This window comes from Emydura macquarii, unplaced genomic scaffold, assembly GCF_026122565.2.
Source record: "Emydura macquarii macquarii isolate MOO-44397 ecotype Brisbane River unplaced genomic scaffold, CSIRO-AGI_Emac_v2 contig_968, whole genome shotgun sequence".
NCBI lineage: Eukaryota > Metazoa > Chordata > Testudines > Chelidae > Emydura > Emydura macquarii.
Window position 1 is genome coordinate 11,933,183 of NW_027131105.1, and position 20,844 is coordinate 11,954,026.

At 41.6% G+C, this 20,844-nt stretch overlaps 1 protein-coding gene across 3 annotated transcripts; it reads right to left on the reverse strand.

The window, feature by feature from the left end:
* Nucleotides 1-250: 250 nt before the first annotated feature.
* Nucleotides 251-19,359, reverse strand: ASB14 (ankyrin repeat and SOCS box containing 14). 3 transcript variants are annotated; one of them, XR_010918954.1, is made up of 8 exons: nt 18,514-19,359; nt 18,255-18,413; nt 15,730-15,975; nt 13,498-13,669; nt 9,329-9,872; nt 3,079-3,232; nt 1,338-2,047; nt 251-959 (listed from the first exon to the last, which is right to left on the reverse strand). XR_010918954.1 is itself a non-coding variant. In XM_067544209.1 (7 exons), the coding sequence occupies exons 1-7, from the start codon at nt 18,617-18,619 to the stop codon at nt 1,863-1,865; spliced, it is 1,566 nt and encodes a 521-aa protein (XP_067400310.1). In that variant the 5' UTR covers nt 18,620-19,359; the 3' UTR covers nt 1,040-1,862. The 3 variants fall into 3 exon arrangements, 2 of the variants coding, with proteins under 2 accessions (XP_067400310.1, XP_067400311.1); XM_067544209.1 differs by lacking the exon at nt 251-959 and having other exon boundaries at nt 1,040-2,047; XM_067544210.1 differs by lacking the exons at nt 251-959; nt 18,514-19,359 and adding an exon at nt 16,489-16,549 and having other exon boundaries at nt 1,040-2,047; nt 18,255-18,382.
* Nucleotides 19,360-20,844: the final 1,485 nt, after the last annotated feature.

Here is a 20,844-nt window from a genome sequence, read left to right on the forward strand (position 1 = left end):
ACATGCAATACAATGTAAAAGTTCAATCAATACCTCTTTCAGCTCTTCCCTAAAATATGGCAAGAGATGAGAAACTGAGGTATCTGGTCCAAGATACACTCCAAACATCTGTGGACATCTTTATAAACTTTAAAGAGGAAAAATTAAGATGGCTCTAGATCATATTATATGTAGATAGGCACTTAAATACTATGGTGACAGGACATTTAAATACTAAACGAGATGTGGAACTACCATATCTAGCAGGAAAGTAGACTTCTGAAATGAAAAACCCTGAATGTTTCACTACATCCTGGTGCTCTGTTTATAACAAGAATTCCATGGTGGTTAACCACATTTTACTGCTTAAAATTGGAAATTTGCTAACTGGATGAAATAAACCTTAAGTCAAAACCTTGTCAAACAACTTCATCTTCCTCCCAGCTCTTCTTAGTTGGGAATGGGGGAAAAGACTCTGCCTCTCTCTCTGGGTCTAGTCAGAAACTGAAATACCACAATGTAGGCTGTTCTCAGTCACAGTATTTTGTTCTTCCAAAAGCAGGAAGTAGAATCAGCAGATTTGCAGATGCAGGAAGTTTGGAGAAGAATTTGAACTCCTGGTTACAACCTGAGCCACACCTCTTGAAGGACACTTCCCATTCCACCTGTTTGAAAATGCTGACCTAAACATTTATGCTAGTTAACTTTAAAATATTAGTGCCATTACCTTCAATTGCTTTTAAGTTCTGGATGCTACTATTGGAGATGCATGTTGAGGTACCAATACTTACTCTGTACTATAGTTTCTCCTTTTTATTCAGAAAAATGTTCAACAAGGTACTTGTGGTTGGTTTTTAGAAGCATATAAAAGGTAATGTCCCAGTAGAGGAGAAGAACTGATAAAATACAAAGACTTTGGCTGCTTGAATACTCTTTCCAAAAGATAGGACTAGGATTCTGTGCAATCGGGTTACTGGGTTCTGTGGAAACGGAGAGAAAAACTCTGATAGGTTCGCTTCGGGATACGGGGGGTTAAGCGAGACAGTGATGATTCTAGGGGTTTGCTTAACCAATAAACCCTTTATTTTATAATAAACAATTCTATCCTTATAATAAACAGTTCTATTTCTATAATAAACAGTTTCACAGCAAGCAATTGCACAGCAAACAGTGATAGCAAAGGGCAGGAGAACTCCGTGCACGAAAGGACAAAATGTGCCACACAATACTTTAGCGTTTTGTGATCTCTCCTGGATTAACGCGTGGCTGCCAGCATGTGACACTAGGGTGCCCGGTTTTGGAGTTCCCCAAAGAAGTTACAAGACAAACACAACAGAAAACAGTTAATCCATACTCACAAACATTATATACAGGTATATTATGCTGGCCAAATTCAGTTGCCGTTTGCTTTAGATACTGCAGACGGGAGAGAGCCACGGTGAGTGATCAGTTCACAGTGAAGCAGGCTGGGGAAGATGCATCAGCCCGCCGAGCTGACACAACCAAGAGATACACGGGGTGCCAGGTAGATTCAATTCCTCTCTGCCCTCTGCTACCTGGGTTTGAACTTTTATAGTTTCCCACGGTCAGCAGAGGCTAAGCCCCATTGTTGCTATTTGCTGCATGACCTTATAAGGTCATGGCTTGGAGTTTAGCCAACCAGGTGCTCCTGATTTCCCGGGCAGGTATGAACCAGCCAACCAGGTGATTACAATTATCCTGGGCAGTTGCTGACCATGCACCAGCAGGTGGGGTCACTTCATTTCCTTATAAGGAGACAGGTACATGCGGCTCGTGCTGCTGAGTCAACCTTCCCTAGGCTGCCTCTTTATCCACAGGGGTGGGGGGTAGTGCATGTGGTGCTGCAGACGCCACTATGCAATTCAGTCTCCACAGGTTCCTGTCAAGTTTCCTTGTCCATAAAGATCATATTCTTTGTACAGTATGTATTCTTTCAAACGATGGGGCAGTGAAAGGAATGTCATGAAGATGGGACAACGCAGACGCAAATGCCCCATACATTTCCGAATCTTCAGACGACAAAGATGTTTCAAAGTACGTGGATTTTCTTTAAAAAAAAAAAAAAAAATTGTCTTTTACAATCAAACAAGAAACAATGTATTCACTTTTGCATGATAGCCATAAGCAACTTTTTAGGATATTTGGTCCAGCTTTTGATTCCTTACGCATGTTGCATAGCATGTTAACTCTGAACAGACTAATTGAAATCATGGGTGCTTCTGGGGAGTAAGCTACTATCCAATATGTGTAAGGATATCATGATCTGGCCCTTTGTAAGTGATCACCAAATACATAACTAACATTTGCAGGTGCAATCAACTGAGCCATTAGCCTAGTTTCTGTGAATCTAAGCTTGAAATACAAATTAACTTAAATCTGAGGGAAAAGTTTGGCAGAGGGTACTTTTATCCCTAAAGCTTAAAGGGTTTGTCTATTACTTCATCAAGGCACAGATTTGGGAGAGTAATAAAAAAGACTACAAGAGGTTGTTAGTGCGTTTTAACTTTTCCCCATTATGCAGTAGTCATCCTTGCATTTTTATTTAACTGTGCTTGCAATTACTAGGGGGAAAAAATGACAAGGTAAGAAGAGCTTAACAGCTCTGTGACTAGAGTAAAATCTAATTTGAAAGAAACTACCAATTTACTGAATTACTTTATATAAAGACCTGAGTTTGTTGCATCAGTGATAGTCTAGGAAAAATCTTTTTTTAGTCCTGAGCAACATAAACCAAAGTATAATTATATATTTTTGTGGACTGAATGTGCATGCATTTAATTAAATTACAGTAGGTATATTCTACTGCTGATGTGACAGTAATATTTTTATCTCACACACTTCTAAGGCCTACTGTATTTGGAAATTTTACTTCAGTCTGAAGTTTAATTGATTTTTGTTCTGAGGATGGGCAAGACAAGGCAAAACTGCCAGAGTCTTCGAGGTAAGTAAACACCTAACTCCCACTGAATCAATAAAAGTGCTGAACTGATGCCAAGATGCTATAGCAAATAAGCAAGCCAAAAAGTAGTGTCATCTTGCATTTTGGGTTTTTTAGAACTTTCAACACCTAACACTTACTCAAAATGGAACTGATTTCTGGCCAGAGTGTCTGTTCCTTGAGGACTGCTTTCAGTTTATAGCAGACGCTAACATGATCAACATAATCTAGCATCACTCGCACTACTTTCCCAGATACATGCTTTAGCCAGGACAGCGTTATCACGTCACAGAACTAGGAGAGAAAAGACAGAATATTTAAGAGTATAATGTTCAACATTTCTGTGACTCCTTTCCCCTTTCAAATTCCTTTGCAGGGCATAAACAATTACATTCCCAGAAGAAAAGCCAGAAGTGGTGAGTGTTGTGTCAGTCAGAGGTTTGATTGTAATAGAATTTACATAAATCATCAAACAATGTGAAAAACTGATGGCTAGTGACTCTCAACGATCTTATCATGAAAATTACATGGAAGTAAAGGTTCAACCAGGGCGTTTAAAATGTGCATGTTAGTGCATTCATTTGTTACAATACAATAATTTAAGGACAAGGGTTTAGAACTGCACGTGCAGTGACTGTGCACTTACAGTTGTAGGTGTGAGACATTACATTTGTATTATACTGAAAATGTAAAGATGAGCTGTGAAGCAAGAATTTTTTTGTTTTAGCCCTTTACAATTCATAAAGCTTGCCAAGTATTTTTTTAACCTGTATTTGAATATCAAAAAATGCCAGTTCACACTTTATTCTCTTTGCTAGAGGCCTTTATTGGCCTGATCATTGCCAGGCCTGAATTGCAATGACACAAAGCAGTTGCCTGTGATTCCTCCTAAATCATATGATGTTTGGTTGGAGGAGAAGTTAATGGGTGATGAGTGGCAGCTCAGACTACAGCTTTATGGCATTCCAATTCAGGTGCCATCATGGTTTTTGCTAAAGTCTGCCAGCAAAGAAAGCCCTAATACTTCTACTATAAAACACAATTATAAATAAGCAGTCAAGGGCAAAAAGAAAACCAACCAACTTGTACAGTAACTGGAATTCTTCAAGCTGTGTAGTCCCTATCTGTGGTCCACTCTGAGTGTGCATGAACTCCATGGAGCTGAAACCAAAAGATCCTTGCCAGAAGTGTCCGTTGATCCATTCCTGCCCCCTCCCCTCGTCCTTGTGCTTGGAAATGAGGGCATGAAGGGTGGTGCAGACTGACCGCCTCTCCAGTTATCTTTTTACTGTGAACAGCCCTACAACAGAGGGGCAGGAAGCTGAGTAGTGGACTACACATAGGACCACACATCTTGAAGAACTCAAAGCACTGCAGGTAACCTTTCTTCTCCAAGTGATGGTCCCTATCGTGACTTGCAGTATTCACTGTGGAGGAGGGTGCAAGGACCCAGTGCGTAATTTGTGCCAGGGCTGAGTCTAGGCACTGCTACGCTTGGCAGCTCACGAGTTGCCACATCAGTTATGAAAGTAAAAGTAGTACTTGAGCCTTAGCACCTCTTTCATTACAAATTAAGCATTGCAAAGACCCCTGCTTCCCACCAACTGGAGGATTGCTCTGCTGAAGGATCCACCACCTGTAGCAGTTTGCACCATGGCCTAATGTCTCCCGAAAGAGTGAACAAAGTGAGGTTACCAGTACAGATTGGGCACTAGTCAAGAGGACCATCACACCTTATGGGGAAGGAGCTGCAATTAACCCCTCATAAAGCTGGATGCAGCCTGAAATCCATTTGGAAAGCCTCTGAGAAGAGATTACGTTCCCCTCTCATACATTTCATAAAGGATACACATAGCCTAGGTCATCATCTAAAGCAGGGGTGGGGAATCTTTTTTATGTCAAGGGCCTGAAGGTGGCCCTGGCGGCAGGGGAGAATTCGGCGGCGGCGCGGTTTCGCGGTGGTGGCAGGGGAGAATTCGGCGGCGGCACGGTTTTGCGGCGGGGGCAGTGCCCGCTGCCGAAGTCCCCCCGCCGCCGAAAAGGGACAAACAGCGGCAAGGTTTTCGGTGGCGGGCACTGGCCCCCCCCCACCGAACCACGCCGCCGCCGAATTCCCCTCACTGCCAGGTCCAGAACAAATGATTTCACGGCCTTGTATGGCCCGCGAAGGGGTGGACCAAATCATTACGCGGGCCGTATACGGCTCGCGGGCCGGACGTTCCCCACCCCTGATCTAAAGGATGCCCTTTGCAGATAAAAAGCCAAAGTTTGATGGACAGCCAGAGAATGAAGTTTCCCATCCTTAGTGGTGACATTCATCTATGAGACAAAGACAGGCAAGTGTGTGGTCTGATTTAGATGGAATTCCAAGATTACTTTGGGGGTGAATTTTGGGTGTAATCTCATGAAAACTTTGTCCCTAGGGCAGATTGTGAAAGGCAGATCAGCTGTATGGGCCCCTACTTTACCCTTTTATTCCTATCTGAGGCAATGGCACCCAGAAAGGCAACCTTCATTGGACTAACGAGCATGAGGCTAAGGGTTCGAACAGAGCCTGTGTTAATGCTGATAAGGCTACATTGAAGACTTTTATATCAAGGTAGGTATATTCGTGGAGGAAAGGTTCTGACAAGACCTTTAGAAAGCACACTGTAACAGAATCGGTGAAGATCAAGTGGCTGTCCACCAGAGGGTAAAAAGTGCAGACAACTGTTAAGCACACTTGCCCGGAGCTAAAAGCTAATCCTGAAGCTTTTAAGGACAGAAGGTAGTCCAAAATGGCAGGGACGTTGGCACCCTCTGAGGTTATCAGGCGATGTTGGCCTTTTCCCACTTTGCTGTGTAGCACTTCCCCATGGAATCCTAAGGATGGATTGTACTGCCTCCAAACATGCCTTTTCTAGCTGTGTAATCCATTCAAATACCAGGCTTTTAGGTAGAGGGATGCTGGATTGGGATGTTGATCTTGGCTCTATCCTGGCTCAACAGGTCTAGGAAGAGTTGGATACAGATGGGACTACTGACAGCTGGAGAATGCTGGGAATTGTCTTGGTCACTTGGGAGCAAACAAGATCACCAATGCTCCCTCTTGCTTGATATTCCTTAGAATTTAAGATAAGAAGGTAATGGGTGGGAAAGCATACGTCAGTGGCCCCAAACATAGAACTAGAAATGTTTTTCCTCTGGACCAGTGACCTTAAACCACCCTGGAGCATTAGTCAGGCATTTTCTGTCTTTCTTTAGATGCAAAGAGGTTCCAAGATGGTGAACCCCACTTCTGAAATACGTTCTGTACTACCAATTCATGTCCACTAACATGCTGTATATGCTTAGGAGGTGCACTGCTGAGAGGGTGATCTGGTGGCGGTTACATCTCTTCTACAGATTAACTGTTTCTGGGCATTCAATGGACTTTGCTCTCCATGGCTTGGTGATGGAGTACTCTTATTGTCAGATGTGACTTGGCATGCGAGGTTTGAATGAATGGTAGGAAATACTTGCAGGCCTCATGAACTGCCTTTAACCCTGCAGTGTAGGTTTGCTTTGACACGGATAAAAATTCAGGGTTGCCCCAATGAAGTCCACAGTCTGTGTGGTGGGAATGAAAATGGATGTTTCTACGTTTACTTGAAGCCCCAGGTAGTGTAGAAAACTGAATAGGGATACAGTTGCCATCTGTACCACCTGATGCAAGTAACCAGTCCTTGAGAGAGGGGAACATTGATGAGTCTTTGAGAGAGGGGAACATGATGAGTAACCATCTGTACCACTTGATGCAAATAACCAGTCATTGAGAGAGGGGAACATTGATGCATCATTGAGAGAGGGGAACATTGATGAGTCCTGGTGGCAGAGGTAGGCTGCCACTACTGATGGCCCCTTTGCGAATACCCTTGGCATTGTGGTGAGGCCATAGGGGAACACTCTGCATTGGTAGTGGTCCTGGCCCCTGGTGAATCTCAGGAATCTCCTGTGCACAGAGTGATGTCTATGCAGAAATAAGCATCCTGTAAATCAAGAGGTATGACTTAAATCAAGCCAATTGCGCTTGTTCAGTGAGGGAATTATGGAGGCAGCAGGAATATCCTAACTTCAAGGGGCAGATGAAAACATTCAGCTGTTTGAGATCCAGAATGGGTCTCAATCCTTCTTTCTTCTGGGGGTTGAAGAAGGATTTTGAATAAAATCCTTTCCCCCTGTGCTGGAGGAACTGGTTCCATGGGCCTTATTAGACCCCAGCTTGTAGATTGTACCAGTGAGTGGCTCTCCCTTTCATGCATGCCCTCGACCAATGGTGACAGGATCAGTTCCAACAGAATTAGGGATTCCAGGTCCATGTAGATAGCAATGTCCTCAGGGCAGTGTATCTAACCCCTGATGCAAAAGAGTGGATCAGGCTTCTCTCTTTCCATAGCACTGGCAGTGTCAGTCTTGTTGCACTATTTGGTTCTGGCAACTCCTTTTCATGGTGCATCAGTACTGTCTGTCTAGGAGGTGTCCACTATTGTTTTTTCCCTTGTCAGTGCCAGAAATGATCCTGCTCCTACAGTTAGCATCTGCTGCGGGTTGTTTTTGCCCTTCAGAGCTAGGGAAATGGTACTGTGCTCTTGTCATCTTCTGACACTCCCATACTGGGGCACAGAATCTCACCGGACTTGGAAGCTGTCAGAGACGAGTTGCTTTCATTTCTCAGACTAGTGTTTACTACCCTCTTCATGCCCCTTTTTGGAAGGGTCCTTTGCTTTACTCCTACTAGTCCTGAAGCTGGAGACCACCAGGCATGGAGGGCACTTGTTGGTGCCTCAGCTTAATGGACAGGGGGTTTGATGGGCCAGAAACAGACTGGGGCCTAATAGCATGATCTATTAGGAATCTTCAAAGTCTATAATTATGAGCTTGACAGGTTTGGCTACAAAAGGATCAACAAATGCTGCACTTCAAAGGGATGTGGGCTTCTCTGAGGCAGTAGGGACACTTGAGATGGTTGTAACTGATTGCAAAGGCCTAAGGGCAGGATGCAGTTTTTGAGTGCTGGGATCCTGGGCATATTATGGAGAAATGGGGAGCCGGGGGTTGGGGGGGGAGAGTACGGAGAGGATCCCCTATACCTGAACTAGTAAGGGCTTGTCTACACACAGACACTCAGGAAAGATAATCTAAATTAGCTAAAGGTGTGAATTACAAATGGACTAAACTGCATTAAACCCCTATATGGACACTCATTGAGAGTTCAAGTGGTCTTAGTTTGGTTTAGCTTAATTTACTTTCAAAATTAATTTGTGACTTCTTTACATGAATGAATCAGTCATGGCAAACTGGGATTTGAATCGACCCCGCACTAGTCTGCGTGGATCTTGCTGATGCGCATTAACGGTCTGCTAGTTCACTTTGATCTAGCTCTCTTTGAAACAGGACTAGATCAAAGCAAACCAACAAACTGTTAATTTGCATCAGCGCAATTCACACAGACAGTTAGTCAGTGGCAGGCTAGTACAGGGTAGATTCACACCTTGGTTTGCCGCAAACTAAATGTTCATAGTCAAACCCAAAACTAAAATGAAATAAAGAGACTTGAATTCTGAATGCAAATCTCTACACGGGGTTAGTGCTCTTTAATTAATCCACTTTTAATTCACACCTTTAGTTCATTCAGATTGTTTCAAAGCATCCCAGTATAGACAAGCCATAAATAGCTTTTACAATTAATGTATCTTTATCTAAAACCTATTTACACATAATTACAAATAGAAGAGTGCTAAGTAACACTACAGATAGCAAAGGAGTTCTGCCTCAGACCACAGTCTGTCTGTACCAGCCCTTATGCCCTTCCTCAGTTAATAGCATGAAGAGCAGGGTGTACGCACACTGCTAGCAAAAACCTTCTGGTCTCAGGCACATGGTGTGCATGCACACCCACAGTGGCATATACACAGAGACCATCACTCGAAGAATATATTTTCTTTGCTTTGTAATTCATGTTTAAAATAGACTTTTCTGCATACATTTGTTTTTAATGTGCATAGTGGATCATCAGGTGTGAACTGTTTTCTTGTCTGCTCTATAATGTCAGTTCATGGATAAAAGCTACTTTTATGATCGCCAGACTGGCATTCACTTATACAGTTCAGATCACCCTTTTAAAACTATTTTATTACAATAATTTATCATAAACAGGGCTTCACATCACAAATCTACTACCACAATTTGTCTTCAGAAGTCTGTCTACTACTTCCTGTATGTATAAAGTTTGTATACCACTTTAATTCCAAACATCCTATATTGGCAAACGACATTTCATTATAATACATCAATAAAAAAGTAAATTTATTTAATTTCTAGAAGAACAGTGACAGCAAAACAGTGACACACCATTTCTAGTGAAGTACTTACTGTGTTATCTTTGATAACAGAAGGAGTCCATCCTTCAAAGGCATATTGGGAACGAATGTTGTCTCCATGAAGACAATCAAAGCAGCGGTACACATCGTACCCATAATTCAGCAACATTCTTAACACGATTTCATCTTTTAGAGAATACTGCAGAGCTGATGGGAAATGTGTCGTGTTCACTCTGCAGTAGTAATTGACGTTGGCCCCATGCCGAAGCAGTAGATTGATTAGCTCATAGTTGCCCATCCTCAAGGCGAGCTGGAGGCACTTAATGGGGTCTTGATTTGGCAGGGCTCCAGCTTCCAGAAGCAGCTGAGTTGAGCAAATATCCCCATTTGAGACAGCAAAATATAAAGCTGATTTCCTCTGGTCATCATAGCCTTTGCGAACTCTCTCATGCAACATGAAATTGGCCTCAAACCCAGATTTGAGGAGAAACTCAAGGCACTGAGGATGTGCGCCTGCTGTTGCTGAGTGAACTGGACTTATCCCACTCTCCTTAATGGCGGCATAATCAGTAACTGGAATTAAGTGCTTTAAAGCTCTGCAGAAAAAAATGAAAATTTTATATATTTTTCTCTAGGACCAACTTTGAACTTCTCAGTGCTGCAGTCTTTGTTATCTATATCTTAGTTGGGTTACAAAGTTCTGTTCTGCTTTGTTTACAGTGATGTTCATTTACTACCAAATGAGTACCCTGGCATACTACACATCTGCATTGACCTTAACCTCTGACAATTACATGATAACCAGCTATCAATCGTGGAGATTTCCAAACTACTGGACTAAGAATAAAATATTATGACTTTCTCTCTTGTCTTTCAGGAACATTCCATTTCCCCATTTTTTAGCTAATGGAATGACATCATGACCACTTAGAGAAGAAATTCCCCATACCATCAGTTTGGAGAAGTCTGTAGAGAGCAACGCACTCTTCTGTATCCTACAGAAAGTGGAAGAGGCCCCTATTTTGTTGACCGCAATACAGTGTTACTAGCAGCTAAAAGCTCACAGGATTATTAGACTGAAGGAAGTATCTATCAGCCGAGGCTTGAATCAGAGTATAGTGCCTGGTAAAGGTGTGGATGGAGCTCCAGAATGCTGCTCTACAGATCTCAGAGTGGGATTCCTTGAAAGGAGACCACCAATGCAGCTTGCGCTTTGGTATAATGAGCGCTGACAAATTGTGGCGGAGGGATTCCCACCCTTTTGTAGCAGAGAAAGATGCAGCTGGAAATCCATTTTGAGAGTCTTGAGGAAGATAAAGCCTCCCCTTTCATCCTCTCAGTTATGCAGAAAAATATTCCTGGAGCTCTTCTAAAGGCCTTGCTCTCTCCAGGTAGAAAACCAGCATGCTGTGGTTATCTAAAGAGTGAGGTTTCCTGTCTCCACTATTCCTGTGCAGTTTTGGGTCAAAAACAGGTAGGTGGATTATACAGTTCTAATGAAAGTCGGATGAAACCTTAGGGAGCAAATCTCAGGAATACCATGTCTCTGTGAAAGATAGTATAAGGCAGATCCACCACAAGACCCCTGAACTCATCTATTGTCCTGGCTGAAGCAATAGCCGTGAGGAAGCCTGCCTTCACTGATGAGAACTAGAGGGAGCAGGAAGCCAATTGTTCAAACGGTAGTTTCATGAGTTGGGAAAGCACCAAGTTAGGGTCCCAAGTCTGAGTAGATCTTGATACCAGCAGGACTGTTGTGATAATGCCTTTTCAGAACTTGACTGTTAGGGGATGGGTGAAAATGGAGCAGATGCTAAGTGAAGCTGGGATAGGCCAGCTGACTTCATGGAGAGCAGACAACCCAGGATAAGAGGAAGTAAAGATCCATCTAGAGATACATGGTGCTTCTGGGGCCACAGGAAGAACCACTTCCTCTTGGCAACATAACACTTTGTCATAGAGAAGGTATTGAGAAGGATCGATTGGATGTCTTCAGAGCAAGATCTCTCTAAGTCTCTCACCTCTCCCAAAACCAGGCTGTCAGTGGGAGGAATGCTGGGTTGCAATTGTTGATGCTGCCTCCAATCTGTGACAATAAGTCAGGAAATGGCTGTAGGCAACTGCACAGGCAGGAGGCCATCAGTAGGGCCCTGGGAGAACCAGAACTGCTGCAGCCCTCATGGAGCTATCACGATCACTGTTACTCTGTCCATCCTGATCCTTTGGAGGATTGTAGTAGGAAAATGGGAAGTAAGGCATATATCAACAAGTCTGACCATTGCAGTACGAAGGCATTCTTTCTGGATCAGTGATCATGAGCATGCTGAGCTGCACAGAGGTCACAAGATGAGAATCCCTACTGGTTAAAAAAAACACTGGATCACTAACAAGTAGAGCTTCCACTCGTGTCTTTGTGACATGGCAGCTTAGGCTGTCTGCTAGGGAGTTCATTATCTTTGGCAGGTGCAGTGCAGAGAGAGAGGTTTGATGTTCGGTGCACCAGTTCCAGAGCTGCAGAATGTGACCTTGCTCCCACCTGTTTGTTTATATATTAAACAGTGGTCATGTTGTCTGACTTGATCTGGGCACAAATAGAATGGACAAAGTGCAGGGACTGCTTGCATACTCTGTGGAATGTCCAAAGCTTGAGAAAGTTAATGTGATGTGCGGCCTCTTGTGGGCTCCGGGAGTCCTGAGCTATACACCCATCCAAGTTTGCTCCCCAGCCCAGTAGGGATGCATCTACCATGATAACATTTATGGGTGGGGTGGGAGTAACCTTGTCCCTCTTTTCCCAATAAGTAAGAGATGCTCAGATGGTGAGAAGAAGTCTGATTCTTTTGTTGAAGGAGTCCTTGTTTGGAACGTAGACTTTTCTAGCCAAGCTTGGACACTGTACGGGGAAGCCTAGCGAAGGGGGTCACATAGATGCATGCTGCTATGGTCCTAGGAGGACCAAACAGGACCGGACCGTCATCTGATGACTGAGGCAAAGTTGGATACCGAGGTCTCTCATCACGAGGAATCTGTCCTGTGGTAAGTAGGCTCTGGCTGCATGGAAGTTTAGGACTGCTCCAATAAATTTTATAATCATTGTGGGTGTTAAAGTGGAGATTTGTGGGTTTACTTGAAGTTCTCAGGAGTTGCATAGGTCAAGAAGGGCAGAATTGCTATTTGTATGTCCTGATGTGACCATTCCTTGAACAGCCAGTTGTTTAGATAGGGGAATATATGGTGGCGTTGCCAGTCTTGGTGCGCTACCACTACCATCATGAGCTTCGTAAAAAAAGCCTTTACACCACTGAAAATCCAAAGGGAAGCACCTTGTTCTGAATGTGCTTTGGAGCCGATCCTGGAAGACAGGGATCTCTTGTGCACTGGGTGAATATCTATATGGAAATAAAAATCCTTTAAATCAAGAGCCACAAACAAATAGCCTTCATTCAGGGAAGGGATGATCGAAGAGAGTAATCACCCTGAATCCTGACTGACAGATGAAGACATTCAACTGCCTGAATAACCTGATAGGGTATGAGATTCCCCTAGGCAGTAGAAGCAGCTCTCCTGCAGATTGCTAACTAGGAAGACCAGAGAGCAGACAAGGCAAGGATTGAAGCCAGGGACTTTTGGGCATAAGTTTCCTGAACGCTGGGGGAACAAAGGGGGTGGGAACCTGATTCCAACTAACTAATTACAATTTAAGAATCTACTAACCAACCAGTAAAACCTAATACAACTATTTATAATATTTACAGAGACTGGACTGATCAAGTTAGAAGGCTGTGGACATAAGGGGGTTCCGCCCCAGAGCATGAGCAGTAGAAAAGGAACCTGAGAGATGGTTGGTCTGTGTCTGCCCTCAGTTCACAGCACAAAGAGGCACAAGTGTGGACCAACGGATGCTGATATTGAAGCATTTTGGTCCTGGTGCACAGAGCACATGTGCACTCACAGTGACTAGCACTCAAAGAAGAATAACAATTTTTGTGACAGAAGCAGGATATGTAAAAGGTTAAATGTTTCTCCTAAAATGAAGCGAGTAGAGAGTCTATCTGGACTGGCCTGACCCATTCAGCCACTGAAGACTTATGATTACAAGACTAAGGGCTCTGCCGCCACCAAAGCTGTGTATGTAACTTCCTTCTTTGTATAAACTTTAGTTTTAAATGTACATATTTTGCAGAACCTTATTTTTCAAATATTTATTTCATTTCAACTCACAAAAAGTGTCCTCTATATGCAGCTCTGTGGATAGGCAAGTGACCTGAGTGTTTTGGTACATTGGCATCAGCTCCATATTCCAGTAAAAGAGACAGTGAGTCTGGATTTCCTCCTCCAGCAGCTTCAAATAATATGGAAGCACAGTCAGTTGCCTGTGAAAGGACATCAGCACCTATAGGAAGAAGGAGCAAGGGTTTTCACAGCAGTTACTGTAAATATCCTGTAAACAACTAGTATCTCTGACTCCCAAATGGCTTCAGTACTGTGAATTCTACTCTTCATGAAACATAAATGTTAGACCAATAGCTGGTGGTTTCTCTCACTGTAAATCCTTTGGGAAAGGGTCCTTGATTTCCTTTGTGTTTGTACATAGCTTAGTGCACTAAGGCCCCAATCTCTTTGGGCATTATTGCAATATAAATCTTCACAATAATGAAATATCATAATTAGAAAGAAGATTGCCCTGCATGTTATTCTGTCACATGAGCAGTTGTTTTTTGGACTAACTACAGTGCAATTAATTCAGCAGAGAACAAACATACGCAAGGGTAAATTAAAAATATAAAAAGCACCAGAATAGAGCCCTGAAAAGGAGCAAGATACATTTCATGCAACAAAAACACAGCGAGGCTATAAACTGAAAGGCTCCCTGACCAAATCATTTTCATTTTTTTAGTACATTGCCTCTGCCTGAGGCTGAGGAATCAGGAGGGTGGGGGAGTGGCTATTGCCCCTGCAATGGAAATATTGGGGGGGGAGGGGAGGCTGATGTATGTTGACAACCCCCCCCTGTTTTCTGCCCCCATTGTATCCTGTAAAAGTGACAGTGGACCTGGCTTGCATGGGGGTGGGTGGTGATTGTGAGATCAAGATCCATAGGAGGGGATAGAGTAGCTGTCACAGCTCTGGGGAGCAGGTAGGAACAGTTCTCCTCTCCTCACCTTCCAGCCACTGAAGGTCCAGGCAGAGGCAACCAGCCCAGGAGCAAATGTGTCAGCTGGTAGGGTGGGCTGGGAGACAGGACACCAGCACATGGGTAGGGACAGAGAGGGTGTCAGTGCATAGGGCACCAGCCAGCCATTGAGGAACTGCAAAGGTCCCCTTCACAGTTTGGAACTGCCCCCTCCACCTTCCTAACTGAGTCTCAGTAATGCCCCTCCTATTCCTCCACCCCTTCATTCACAGAGAGCTTCTGCTGGCCTCTCTCCCCTCACAACTCAATCCATACTGTGGTAGCGTGTGCCCTGCCACATGCTGATGGAACTCATTTTGAGGCAGTTACAGTGTGGGGGACTGCATGTATCCCCCTTTATTCCAATATTACAGAATGAAGGGTGATAAAACTGTCCATCCCACAAGTGTCTCAGTCCATTCCAGAGATGGCTGGTCTCCATGAGTAAATACTATTTTATTTAAGAATGATTGGAAACGCTTTCAGTAGCTGACACAATGCTGACCACAACTTTGTGATCAGCATGGACAAAGTCAAGTCATATGTTAGCTAGTAATGATTATCTATAATCTACATGTAAACAACATGTCATAGGGTGATTAGTTGAATAGTATTCTAACCACAAAACGTTTGAAAAACTTAAGAAATTTGGGTAGATATGATTTGAAAAGATAATATAGTATGGATATCTTAGAAGAAGATTGAAATTTAGTAGATTATGTAACGATACTAACAATTCAGTGCAGCACTTGTCCTGTATTTTGTAAGAGTTAAATTCTTCAGGTGATTAAAAAAGTAGTTTAGTGAGCAAACAAAAATAGGATACCATGCAGAAAAGTTCATTCTTATGTCTTAAAGTGCACACAGTTGAACATATAATGTGACTGCTGTAATTCTCTCAAATAATCTACATAAAACCATCAATTTATACATTAGGTTGTATATATTAATATCTGTCCACTATGAGCGTTGTTAGCAATAAGCATGTCACAAGGCTTCCATTTCCATTCAAAACTTTATTCTGGTAAGGGAATATTGTACTGATAAGGGAGCTAGCAAGTCTACTTTGCCACCACACCAGCAGTTATACATGCCCTCAGTGGGAGGGGGATTAATTTACTAACATTTTGAAATCATGACTTTTCTGCCAACACAAATGGCTGTGCAATTTCAACCCCTTGACTAATCTAAAGAATAAAAGAATTTCGTAGGCTCTTTCTGACAACCACCAGTTATTAAACCAACATATTGAGCTGTAAAAATTGTATGTAAATTCTCACCTTTTCGCAGTAAAATTTCCATAATTTCTGTATGCCCAATCTGCGCAGCCAGTGCTAGGGGAGTGAGCCCATAGGCACTGCGGGGATCAGGATCAGCTCCAGAACAAAGCAGAAGGTTCACCATATCTTTCCTGCCTAGTCTGGCTGCCTCATGTAAAGCTGTCCTCTTATTGACACATTGCAAATTTACATTTGCTCCAAACCTTATCAGCAGAGAGGCGATTTCATATAAATCATGTTTAATTGCTGTAAGATAATAGGTGACGCATCAGCTATTTAAAATATTATTTAACACTATTCTATGCACTGTTGTTTCTGTTGTACAATTGCCCAGGATAGCCTCTGCTCTGCTTTTAGCTGTGCTAATTATACACAGAGATATGTCTGTCATGCATAGGAGAGCCTGAATTTAGCACCAAGCCTGTTTTCAGTTTTGGAATAGCAAATCGTTCATTTTGTAATACTCTAGAACGACTCATTTTCGGATATTTGTTCATTACTGGTTTATTTGCTTTCTTTGAGATTTGTACCAATGTTAGGATAGAGTTCCTCCCTACCACCAGATGGAGATAGTACATTAAGACTTTGTTTTGGATGCTGTCATCCTCTGTGAAAGGGACTGTCCAGCTCACAGAGCTAAGTCTTCTTAAACAGTTCATAGTTTGCTTAGCAAATAACATTATATCATACAACTTTGAGACCTTGAAACACTAGCATATAACTCCTTATTTGAGAAAAAAAAAAAAAAAAAAAACCAACCCCAAACTTTAAGGCAGGCAGCAGTGTCCTTGAAGACAGGGTCTGGACTGACATAAAAGATCTTTAAGAAAGAGAATAATAGGTGATGAATATTAACCTCTATCTCTGTGATCTTCTATACCATTCAAAAGAAAAACAGTGTCATACAGAAGAGTGATATTAGTGCTCCACAGTTGCCTGCAGCACTCTTACAAAATGATGCAGTATCTGATATGTAACATTCTCTAAATACTACAGATTAAACAGCGAAGAACATGTAACCCAGGTAGCTGCATTAGAGAGGTGTACACCTTCTCAGCCCATGATGTAACTAACTGTCTTGTGTAAAGGACTCTGAAAGCAAGTTTCCATTTCTAGAAGGCTTATCCACTTGGAAATAATGGATTGGATATTACACAATGTTTTTTCTTCTCCACTTTTTCTCTCCTTCCTTGACCCTTGTGCAGGAAAACAACTAATCGAACAATGTGAATTTCTGAGCACACTAAAGAAATTCATAGCACCCTTGTAAGATTCAAACAGCAGGGCCCTTGCTTGTTCATGGTGGCTAGGACGGAATAAGAAGAAGGCAACATGAATCCTTTTTGAAGGGAGGTCGTGTCTTCCACCTAGACCACTGACCCCTTGCTATGAAGAATGCCTTGGAAAGCTGAGGTTCATCCAGACCTCCTTGCATTTGAAGGAGTATTGAAGAAAGAAATTGTTAACTGTATGTTGTCCCTTTTAAAAATTTTACCACCCCCTCTCAATCCTTTATAGGGGTAAGAAGCAGTTGCAGAGTCTGCTTTGCATGTGAAAAGTTGGTAGGCTGGACAATCCCTGGCACTGGAGATTCTGCAAAAGTTAGCTGTGTTGTAATTTTGCAAGGGCCAGCTCATTGCACATTGGAGCAAGAGCAGACAACATCTGATATGCAAAGGCAGCTGGTGAGGACCTAGAAATTCCCATAGGACTCTGTAGCCTACTCCATTTTTTAAACTTTTTACTTAGCTGGCAAAGATATTGATTCTCCACTTACTGGAGACAAACAACAGAGTTCTGATAGCTGACAAGTCCCTGATGTGCAGAAAATCATCTGACATCACCAAAAAGTCCTGATGCTAAAAAAGAGTAAGTATCTATTGTTCATCATTAGAAGAAGTGAGGTGGTAACGCTCCAAAGTTATGAGATACTTTCAGACCTCTAATGTGGTAAAAATATCTCAAAAATAGACTCTCTCACAATACTGTGACACTTCATTTTCCAGTCCTGGCCAGCCCTAAGAAGCGCAAAAGCAAGTAAAAATGAGGGATTCTGAAAACAAGTGTCAACTAAACTTTCTATGAACTTTGGGGTGGGGAGGCCTGGTTAAAGTTTTGAGGGAAAGATTGTGCAGATTCTTATCTTATTTGAACTGATTCACCCTCCCTAATATGTCCTTTATTTATGGCTCATCTACACTGCAGTCATATCTGTTTGAAGAAACTTGTTCAATAGCATATGGACAGATCCTCAACTGGGATTCTGAACCATGCTAGAGCCTTCTGTGGGTGTTAATCCTTAGACTAGATTGGAATTTAGTTAAAGCACTGATATAAACTGGAAAGAAAAATAAATGACAGTGTTTCTGTGTCTTTCTCATGGCCAATGAAAATATATAAAATTCTGGAAACTGAAAGTTTTAGTCTTTACAGTCAACAACAAAATATTTCAACATACAAAACAAATGTTTCCTGCTATGAAAGACATGAATACAAATCCCCCCCTGAAAAATTATTTGATTTACCTATAACTAAAGTAGAATCTCCTTCTTCATTCTTAACATTGGGGTTGCAGCCACTGAGCAGGAGAAAGTGGACGTTGTCTAAGAAGCATTTGTCTACTGCTACAAAGAGAGGAGTTTCTCCTTTCAGATTGGTTTGCTCCCACACAATGGGGTTCGAGGCTGGAAGATACCCAAGAGAACAGCACACACAGGGAATGGAACTAGTTATCAAAATTGCCTTAGTGAAACTTTCAGATGAGAACCACAGAATGCTCTTTACCTTTCAGAGTTATTTCTAGGATGTTCTTATTTAATTGTGCTGCAGCTTCATGCAAAGGAAGCCAGCCTCGCTGATCAGCTTCTTCAAAAGCAGAACAGTGCCTCATCAGTTTCAGCAAGGCTGCTTCTTGACCTGTAGTATGTAGAATCAGTGCCACATGACACTATTTAGCATAAAACAGAAAGCTCAGGACAATTGAAATCTAGACTCCACTTACACTGAGAACTATTCGGAATATCAAAATTACTCCAGTCAGAACTGGCAACTTTGCTTCTCAAAACAGGTTTCTATAAAAGGTTGATTTAAATGAATGTAGAACTAATTATAGTGATTTATATGGGCTCATTTTCTCTAGAGGAATCCTCCAAAAGCATTTCAGAAACTGCATATATCAGAATATGCTTATAATTAACGCGTAACTGGGGCACCTATGCTACATTAAGATAGAGTAAATAAACAGTATAAACATTTGAAATTCAGCCACTTCTGAAATAGTATATAACACCTGCTGAACAGCTCAAAGGAATTCTATACAAGAATTTGCAACAGGAAGTGAATACTTGTCCAAATGAAACCATATATGAAATTTCAGGTATGCAGACTAAAATTAAGCTAGAATTTGACTATCACATGAAAGCTACTTTTACTACCCCTACTCATGCTAAAAGTGCCATGGGATCTTTAACTGAACACAAGTGTTCATGTCTTCAATTTTGCATCTCATTCGGAAGATGGAATCTCCAGTAGCATAGTGACCAAAACCTCGTTCTGGGTGGTCACTGCTTAGAAAGTGAGGAGAAGGATGTCACTTACTCAGTCATTAACAAAACTTCTAACACCATTCAAATGAGAATAGAGTGGTAATGATTTGTGTGTTTGTACTTAACTGTCCGTATTGCTGTGATTATCTTTCCATGTTCTGTGCTCTTCACAAATCGGAAGCTGCATGAACAGAACAAAATAATTATTATTTAAATAAATTAAGGGGAATATATGCATGTTATTAAAGTAAAAATAAATAAGTAAATGCTGTAATTAGCTGCTGCTTAATAACTGAACAGAATCATTTTTGATCTGTTTTAAATACTGGATATTTACATCCTTTATTTATTTATTTATTTTACTTACTTATTTTCTATTTTTTGCTGTTTCCCTATTTGCACTAGTTACCTATTGTGACTTAATGAAACACATTAACATTGAAAAGGAAGCTGAATATCACATTCTCTCTATCACAGTTCCTAAACTTTGTAACAAAAAATTCCAATGATGAAGGATAAGCATAGAATATAATTAGAGCTCAGTTTAAAAATATGGAAAATAGTTTGTATTGCATGTTCGAACTGCATAGAACATGGGGATTTTTCTTTGTCAGAGCTTGTACCAATCAATATAAACCATAACTCTTAGCACATATATAATAATTTTCAGAGAGTACAATATAAATACATTTTTCAATTTAAATCTACATTGATTCACACCTCTTTCCCTCCCAAGAGTTATTTGGAATTCAGGGTTTGCACAAGCACAAAAATATAAGGAATGTGAACTTTAGTCACCCTTTTGATAAATGTGGTGTAAATGTGCAATAAAACACCCCAAAAAGTAAGTTTCAAATGCTTTCAAATTTCATTCGGGAAAATTTCAAACAGCTAACCTCTTTAATATGTACATATGAAAGGAGAGGTAGCTAATACATGCACCTCAGTAATGTTAAGCAAGCCATCTACAATTGCAAGCGTTATGGTACAGGGCTACATATAAAAATACTAACATAAATAGACTATTACATCCCTTGTAACACAGCTGCCAGTTACACTGCCAGAACATACCCAACAGCAATCATTTACCTATCACTCTCTGTTGTATCTGTAACTGTCTCACTTTGATGGATATGCCGCAAGCTTTGTTGAATAACATGCTGTGTGGGGATGTCATCATCAAAGTCTTCATCATTCATATACGTAGAATTAGACATATTATATCTGCATAAGTCGGATCACAAGGAGTGAGGGAAAATAAGTTCTATATCAGGAGGCAGTTTTTTAAATCTTCAGGTTAATTGCGGATTTCCCAGAAGCAGCAAAAGCCACAGAGGACTTGGGTACTGAAAGAAATATTAAAAATTGTTAAAAATCAGAAACTATCATCTATGCCCTGATTCCACCCACTCCCACACACTGCTGTGTTTTAAACACTGCAAAGACAGTCAACTGTTCTCTTCAGTGTAGCAAATATGCTTCAGTACATTGGTTTGTCACAGTTCTTGTCCCTCTCTTACCAAGCAAACATGTAGAACAGCTAGTGTTATGGTACCACCTACCAGAAAGG